Source organism: Serinus canaria, chromosome 3 (genome assembly GCF_022539315.1).
Source record: "Serinus canaria isolate serCan28SL12 chromosome 3, serCan2020, whole genome shotgun sequence".
Taxonomy (NCBI): domain Eukaryota; kingdom Metazoa; phylum Chordata; class Aves; order Passeriformes; family Fringillidae; genus Serinus; species Serinus canaria.
In genome coordinates this window covers 105,978,829-105,987,635 of record NC_066316.1, presented here as the reverse complement: position 1 = coordinate 105,987,635, position 8,807 = coordinate 105,978,829, and the positions used below count along the sequence as shown (strand labels likewise).

Below are 8,807 nucleotides of genomic sequence, written 5' to 3'. Positions count from 1 at the left end.
AGGTCACAGAAGAACCACCACACACAGGGCATCTAAAAACAAGCAGAAAATTAATTTTGAAAGGATATTTTTAAACCTTATATTTAACAAGGTTAGCCTATGCCAGAGGACACTGTCAGCTACCTTTAATTAAACATCAGCTGTATTGATTGACCTTAACTTGAGAGAGGAGCTGTTGCCTGAAGCCTTTTGTAAGTATGTGCTCACAGAGTAGAAGCACACTGTGAGGGAACTGGGACTGCAAAATAAATAGGAGAACAGGATCTGGATATCCTGTAAATGGCAATTCCAATGACTAAAAGAGCACATTCCTCTGCATAGGATGAGTGGTCCTTGAAGGAATGTTAAACCTTCTAGGCTGCCACACAGAGGGCAGTAGCTTAAGGAACCGATGTTTCTAGGAAGTCAGCTATGCACTGGAAAAGCAAGTCATTGTTTCATGGGTGAATCAGCATTCATGACAAGGGTATTATCCCCATGCATTGAAAGAAGTATCCACACATCGCTGGACTCTTGGACTGTAAATATACAAGAAAATTGAATATAACTTCTATTTTAAAGTTAGTGTGAAATTCATAAGCCCATGAAAAATTCAAGGCAGCCTGAGCAACTGTTTGTACTAGATAACACACATTTGGAAATAATGTATTGTGAATTCTCAAAGACACTTTTAAGTGAAACTACAATGATGACATGGTGGTGTATTTTATGAGCTTGTTCTTGGACCAGTCACAAAAAAACACACTTCGAAACCTAAGATTGTGTGTGAGGACTAGAGAGATTTATGAACCAATAATGTTTTTGATAGACTTGCCATGTGATCCTAATCAAGCCATTATGTATTTGTATGGTGCTGAAGCTTATCTACACATGTGTTCATAAATGACTATTTTTATTGTGAGCATTTTAGGACAGAGTCTGGTTTTTACTACAAAGCTATACATCACCCAGCATAGTAACAGGCTGGCGGTGCTACTTTCATATGATTAATGATCATAAGCACCAAAGTGAGATGATTTGCCACTTTTGTCCAAGATGGAAGTAATTTAGAGCCTGAATGATAGTGAAAAACAGACCCTGCAGATGCCTGGCTGCAATATCATCAGCCTGTGAGTTTCACACAATTATTATTATTAGAAAAACTATCTACTGTGACCTTAGCTCAACAGGAAAAATTTTATGGAAGCTAATGGCCAGATGTGATGGCAAGATAATTTTGAAATATTAGGAGGAAAGTTTTACCTCTCCCTTTTAATGTCATCTAAGAAACCTACTCTCTGATCTCTCTTCAGATTGCACTGATGTTATCTAGTGTGGAAAACAATCTTCAGATAGGTATGCTGATAATGGCACTGGACATTAAGTGTTTAATTTGAAATCATAACTATTATCCATTTTTAAATGAGAGTGGTGGTCTTCAAATAATGAGTGTTCTGTAATAACATAGCAAAATGCCTGCAATGTGGAGTGATTGCATCATGTTCTCTGTTCCAGCTCAAGGTAGTACCAATCCTGATTCCCGGACACTGCTTGTTTGAAGTTTCCAAACTTATATCCCATGGGTCTATCTTCATAATGGACAATTCTCAAAGAAGTAACCACACAATCCTAATTTCCTAATACGCCCCTCAGGAAAAGGCTTAGGGTGCATTTACAAAAGCAAGATCTCTTGTGAATCTTTTTTTATTTCAAGATTCAACTGAAACCAGGAGGAGTTGACAGCATGATGGAGAGGCACACATATGAGCTTATAAATAGAGGCCTGAAAAGATGATTTGATTTCCATTCTTTGGAATGTTACTGCTATTCAGAGATATTGCAAAGTAATCTCTGGTAAATTGCCTATGATTGAAGCAAATGGTAATTCACTGAATAGAGCCCTCCGGTCCTTACTAGAAAGAAACTCTGCAAAAGTTCTGAATAAGGCAGGAAGGACTTTTTCTTTTGTTGTAATTCCTGATTTCCTGGTAAAATAGGGACATGTGACAACAAAATCGTCCATCTCCAAATATTTCTTGTGTCATTAAATATTATTCACGTAGCGAACAAGGTTTTCCATCCTGGGTGATTTTTTAACATCTTTTTACATCATGATGTCCCAATATGACTTCCTTCCCCAGCTCTTTTTTAATGGAAAGGGACTCTTTTGCTCAAGTAATTTTTCATATTTTTCTAATTTCCCAGTGGTGTACCTGCCTTGGCAGATGGTGTGGCTTCTTCTTAATACATTTTTCAGATACCTTAATCTCTTTTCTGAACAACTGGAGGTAAAAGGACATGAATACTGCTGTAAGCTTCAGCATTCATTATAAACTAGTTCCATTTGAAATATGGTCCTTCCCAATGGCATTTATTTGTAGAGGCATTTAGACATCGGTCTGTAAGACCAAACTACAAATCTGAATGAGCTCTACAATTTTTTTTAATGTAACATATAGTGGAATGTGGCTTCAGTCCTTCTCTCCCTAATTTTTTCACTGTCTCTCACTACTCAGAGTTCTTACTTTTTCTCCCCCCATGAGCATTTCCTGCCCACAGAGTGCTGAAGGGAGTCTAAATAGATTTCTAATGCTGTTCTGTCTTCATATGACACTTGAACCAACAACAGATAGAAAAGTCGGGAACAAGTAAATTATTGGATTAGTGAAATTATTCTAAATCCCTTTCTAGAGTAATTCATATTTCATTGTAAAACCACATTTAAATCTCTAAGTATGTGTGATATAAAATATTAATCCTATGTTAACATGTTCTCTGCATTAAAAAAAAAAAAAATCCAATCAAAGCTACCCAAGCAAACCTTGTAACTTATGATTGATTTATTTATATTGTCAGTACTAAAAATGGTGATGAGGCTGACATGGAAGCTATAAAGCCATAAGCTATTTCAGTCAAAATAACCAGCCACACCTTCTAAGAGGAACAAGACAACTAAGAAACCTGTAAATAAAACCATCTGTGAAAAACAACACAGGGAGTAAACATCCAAAATGCAGCATGTCTTTCCATGTTTCCTACCATGCTAACATAATGAGAATGAAGTACTACAAATGTTCAAAGCAGAGATCAGGGATTTTTAACTACATCAATCTCTCCACAGTAGTCCCTCCGGCATCATAAAGAGTGCTCACTGGGTATGGCTCACAGGAATGAGATCAGAACACACAGACAGAAAAAAAAAAAAAAAAAAAAAAAGAAACGGACACAACTGTGGTATAAATATCTAGCAAATCTGAATTGGGGAATTTCTGTTATTTCAAGCAGATCTGGACAGGCACCCAGGAAAATCAGTTTGCTTGCATATTGACTAAATTTATTTTACTTTTTAAAAGTCTTCAGTGTTCATGAGAGGAAGAGTGCTGGTTTGAATCAGGCATGTTGCAAGCAGATGTTATGCAAGCTTCCCCAAACAGCCCTGCCAATGACTGCAATCCTGAGTTATGACATTCACTGTAACTGCTGCAGCCTGGGCCCTTTTTTGGGCCACTCATCTGTTGGTTTTCCCAAAATGGGGATATTTTTGTGACAAGTATGAAAACTTGGAGATCAACATTTGTTTCTAGACCAACAGAATTTGAAAACCATATCTGAGTTTCATGGCCTGTCAGTACTACAGGACAGAAATGTTAAAGTACATTATTTATCATTATATATATGATGTGATACTGTTACTGAACATATCTCCTGGTGTTTGGTAAGAAGCAGTCTCTTGCAGTTTCCTTCTTTTGAAGGCTAAAAGGATGTGATTTCCAAATCTCATTCACAAAACCCCTTGTAGGTTTTTAATTAAAATACTCATTTAGCCTACAAGTGTTTGAAATTACTACATCCCTTCATAACCTTTGAACAAATAAATTTAGAAACAAAGGATATAAAACCTACCAAAACCAATCTCATGGAGCAGAACTACTCTACTTTTGAAAGACACTGGAGACATTCTGGGACAGGAGATGAAGCACTGTTGCTAATATAGATTACAAGCTCTAAATAGAGAATGTCAGATGAGACATTACAGTTCCCATTCTGAAATGCACTGTATTTTGGGGTATTTCATAAAACTAAAAATTTGCGCTATTCATAGCTATTTTTTTTTTATATTTAAAAAACTGTTTTTCTTATTATAAAGCCTAATGTCGTTCTTGCATATTTTCTATTTTTAATACTCATTCTACCATACTTTTACAGACTGTAATCTTGAAGAGAAAGATATGGGAGTATGCAGGTAAAACAGAATGATAGTTTTTAAAATTATTCTTTACAAAAAGATTTTATCGCACTTTCAATCTTTAAACAGTAAAAATAGTTGGAGAAAGCTTGCTTGAGCCTAACAGTCAGAATCACGTGCTCATTAATTTCCTGATACTGTTCTTTTCGGTTAAAGAAGTAAGAAGCACTGAAATGGCCCAGCAGTGCCAAACCAGTCAGTGTGAAAATTAAAAGGTTGAGACTTTGTCACCTACAGCTGTATGCTTGTGTTCCTCAGCTACGTTTCTTTCACAAAGCTTTTGGTTTCTGGGCTTATGTGCAGGTACTGTTGTAAGTTCTGTTTGGTTTCTGGGCTTATATGCAGGTACTGTTATAATTCTGTATAGGGCAACAAGTGGTGAGAGAATGATTATACATCGGTGAGAAGGGATTGGGTTCGTGAAGAGGCTGAAGGGTTATAGTTTGTGAGTAATTTGAAAAGCATTTAGGCATCCGGTGTACAGTAATGCGTTGTATTCTTCGCCCCTCTGACATGCATCTGTGATAAGGAGGGATCGCAGAGGAGAAATGAGCTTTCCAAAAACCGAGCAAGGAACGTGAAGCGCAGGATGAGGCAAAACACAGGGGACGGTGCCGGTGGTTGGCGCGATGGGAGAAGGGCGCACTCCCGATAGCCTGGATAGCAAGGTGATTTCTTAAAAATGAGGCTCACCAGACTGTGAAAAGACTTTTCCATAGGGAATTATAGAGATCTCATCCTCGGGAGATGTGTTCGCGCAAGCTGTCCGGTCAGCTCCTGGCAAGAGCCTCCCCGGACGAGCAGAGCCGATGGCTCCAGCCCCCCAGGACAGGTGGCTGAGCCCCTTCCCGGGCGCCAGCGCTGCCTTCGCGCCCCGCGGCACGGGCAGGCGCTCCCCCTGCCCTTGAACTCCCCAGCCCTCGGCTCAACCCTCAGGGAGTGGCGGCGGCGGCGGCGGCTCCCCCGCCCCACGGGGTCACGCCGGGCCAGGCCCGGCGGGCGGCTCTCCAGGCCGCGGCGGGGCCGTGAGGCTGTGTGAGCGCTCGGTGCCCGCCGCGGAGCCGGGGCCGGAGCAGCTCCCCAGAGACCCGCGGCTGCCGCCGCCGCCCCCGGGCCGAGCCGGGCCGGGCCGGGCCCATAGAGCACGCAGCGCCGGGATAGAACGGCCGCGCCGGGGCCGCAGCGCCCCCCGGCGGCGACTGGCGGGGGCGGCGCGGAGCGAGCAGAGAAAGGGAGCAGGGACAGTAATGGCGGCCAGTTAGAGCCGGGCTGAGCCCGAGAGGCGGCAGCGACAGCGGCGGGAGGAGCCGGCGCGGCTCCGGTTGCGTCTCTGCCCGGCAGAGCGGCTTCCCCGGAGGGCTCTTCTTCCTTCCTCCCTCCTCCCCCCTTTCCCCCCTCTCCCTCCCCTTCCCCTCCCTGCCTGAGCCCCCGCCTGTCCGCCCTCCCTCCCTCCTCCCTCCGCGCCGGCGGCGGCGGCGGCGGCGCCCCCCGTGTCCCCCCTCGCCGGGGCCATGGTGAACACCAGGAAGAGCTCTCTGCGCCCCCTGGGCAAAGCGGCGGCCGCGGCGGCCGGGGCCGGCAGCCATTTCATCTCGTCCCGCACCCGCTCTTCTAAGAGGGGCACCAAGGCAGATGCGGCCGGGCTGGAGGAGACGGCGGCAGCGCGGGTGAGGACCAGGGGGTCCACGGGGGACCGGAGGGAGGGAGGCGGCGAGGCCGGGGAATCGCTGGGGACAGCGCCGCTGGTGCCGCGGCGGGGGGGGCTGCGGGCACGGGAGCCGGCGGGGGGCGGGTGCCGAGACGGCTGTCGGCTGTCGGAGGGGCGGTGGGGCCGGCGGGCAGCCCGCGGAGAGGAGGCACCGCGGAGCCGGCAGGGACGCAGGGGGCAGCTGCGGAGAGCCGCAGTCACTGTGGGGCCAGCGCCGGCGCGGCGGGGGCCGCTGACAGGGGCGGGGGCGGCGGGGACACGGGCGGCGCAGCGGTCGCGGTGCCGGTGCCCGGCGGGGCCGGCGGCGGGCGGGGGTCCGGCGGGGTCCGGCGGCGCGGGGCTCCCCCTGCGGCCGCGCCCGGCGCTGCCGCCGCCAGACAAAAGTTGGGAGCTGCGCCCGCAGCAACTTCCCAATAAACCTCGGCCCGGTTTGTTTTGTGTGTGTGTGTGTGTGTTTGTTTTTTTTTTTTTTTTTTTTTTTTTTTTTTTTTCGTTTTTTTTTTGTTTTCCCCTTTTCCCTAAATGACCTCGATTCGGCTGGCAGCTGCGACGGGAGGAAGCTGGTGTTCGGGAAAGCCCCCTGCCCCGTTTTTTGTGGCACGGAGGGTGTGATTTTTGCCATCGAGTTTAAGTTGAATGCTTTCCCAGCCGAACTCGCTGTGGTTGCTTGGGTTAGACGGGCTAACTGCAAGTTAAATTCTACAGCCCGATTTGGAGAATTAACATTTAGTAAATTGTAACTGGAAGAAAGAATTCGGGAGTCTCCGTTCTTCCTTGTCTCTAAACAGCTCTGTTGACAAAACCTGTGATTTTTGTTTTTAATTGTCGAAGAATCACAGAATGAGGTTTGCAATGAGGTTGCAAAAGACCTCTGAGATCATCGAGTCCGACCTATGGCCGATCACCACCTTGTGAACCGGACCATGGCACCGAGTAGCCAGATCCAGTCTTTCCTTCAACAGCTCCAGGGCCGGTGCCTCCACCGCCTCCCTGGGCAGCCCGTTCCCAATGTTTAATGATCCTGTCTGTGAAGAAATTCCTCCCACAGGAGGAATTGTAGGCAGGACTTTTTCTTTGGGTGATGAGACTTCACGTATTGCTTTAAAGGTCTTTCAATAAAAACAACGCAAATATTGAAGTGAAAATTGAGGGTCCGAGTGTTTGACAGTCATGCACCAACTGACCATGTCCCTGCCGTGCAAAGGAGGAAGTCAATCAGCCCAGTAGAAAAACAGCACCAGCAGCCAGAGGCATGTCAGAAGGATGTCACCTGGAATTCTCACAAAACCTTTTACCCCATCCATTTGGACTAAAATACTAAAATAAATACAAATCACTGATGAGATATCCTATACCTTCTGTGCTTCTCTTTCAGGTCTTTTATACTTCACAGTTCTTCCCTTCCCCCATCTTACTTTTCCTTGTTCCCTATTTCTTCCTTGTTTAATTTCAGTGGACTCCTGGGGATGCAGCACCATAGCTGTAAAAAGCTGTTCTGCTTGTTCTAGTGTGCAGTTTCTGTTTATTCATATCGTGGGTCTTGTGGTTTGTGAAGCAAAGTTTGAAGTAACCCTTACTGGCTTACTTCTCGGGGAGTTTACTGCTGCTAAGAAAACTAGCTTGGGCTTCTTTCCAAGTATTTTTAATTCATAACAGTGGTTTTTTACTACAGATCATTAAAACATTGAAATTATGTTAGTGTCACAGTGTAAGGAAAGGAGATTGTGCAAAATAGTGTAAAATACTGTAAATACATCTTAAGAAATGTCCCACATTTCTAAAAGAGCATTTCTTCTGAAGTTAAATGTAAATTTTGGTGTATGGGAATGAACTTGTTTCACTTCACAATATATCTCATGTGTGTGAGGTGGATTTTTTCTTTCCTTTTAAGATGTAATTGCCAAATATGAGCAGAAGTTATCCAAGAAGGTTTTTTTTCTTATTTCTTTCATCCAGTGTGTTTTATAAAATATGTATATCTCACTGTATTTTAAAGTTGTTTTTGAACAACTCTTTTTATTCTTCAGATGTAAGTACTGTCAGCAATACAGTGTCTTTCTGAGGTTCTGAATCTTCTTGAAGTAGTGCCAGAGAAGGATCTTAGTGATTAGGACCTGAATAAGTATAGCAGTAGGGAGACAAAGCCTTTGCTTTTGGAAGTGATGTTGGGAGACAGATAGTGAGGCTGTGTTCAGACAGCGTGCTGGGATCGTCTTCATGCAGTTGTTTGTATGTTTTTTGGGGTTTTTTTTTTCTTTTTTTTTTTTTTTTCTTTTTGGTTGACTGGAACAGTCTGTCCTTTCTAAATCTTTTGGGTGTCACATCAGGAAACGAGCCTTGCTACCAGCAGTTAATCGGGTTAATGGGCAGCTAGAGTTTGGAGCTCTGGCAGAGATGGGACACTTCTTGTTTGCAGTGTGTGACTTAATTTTCTTACATGGAGCTTTTGACTGGGACTCCCTGAGAAATGCTCTTCAGTGGGAATGTTTGCAGCCACCTTTCAGGATGTATTTTAAAAGATCATCTGTCTGTTCCTTATTAGCAACAAAAACTGAGTTAGTGACCTAATGGCATCCTGTAAGATGCTGAGTAGACCAAAAGAGGGGATAGGACTTGCCTTCTACCTCTTCTGTATCTATTTCCTTCTTATTTTTTTCCACTGTCTTTTTCTGATATACTTTTTTGTGCTTTTTTTTTTCCATTAGTTTGGGTTTTTTGCATACATTTATAAGGATAGTCTTGACTCTCTCCTTTCCCAAGAATTTGACTTAAGTTTCTAGTCTTCTGCTTCAATATTCTGCTGAGTTGTATGTGAATAGTGTCCTTTTTTGTTTGATCTGAATCTGAGGCAACATTTGTGGAAATGGACTGTAA

The 8,807-nt window shown here is 44.4% G+C and overlaps 1 protein-coding gene across 4 annotated transcripts in view; it reads left to right on the top strand.

The window, feature by feature from the left end:
* Positions 1 to 4,839: 4,839 nt before the first annotated feature.
* The window catches only part of ATAD2B (ATPase family AAA domain containing 2B), a 74,894-nt gene continuing 70,926 nt past the window's right edge, over positions 4,840 to 8,807 (top strand). Inside the window, exon 1 of one of the 4 annotated variants that reach the window (XM_050972491.1) lies at positions 4,840 to 4,893. In XM_050972491.1, the coding sequence (XP_050828448.1) occupies positions 4,855 to 4,893 (39 nt within the window). In that variant the 5' untranslated portion in view covers positions 4,840 to 4,854. Of the gene's footprint in view, positions 4,894 to 5,207; positions 5,893 to 8,807 lie in introns of those variants that run through there. The other 3 variants (XM_030235835.2, XM_030235836.2, XM_030235834.2) reach the window with 3 other exon arrangements.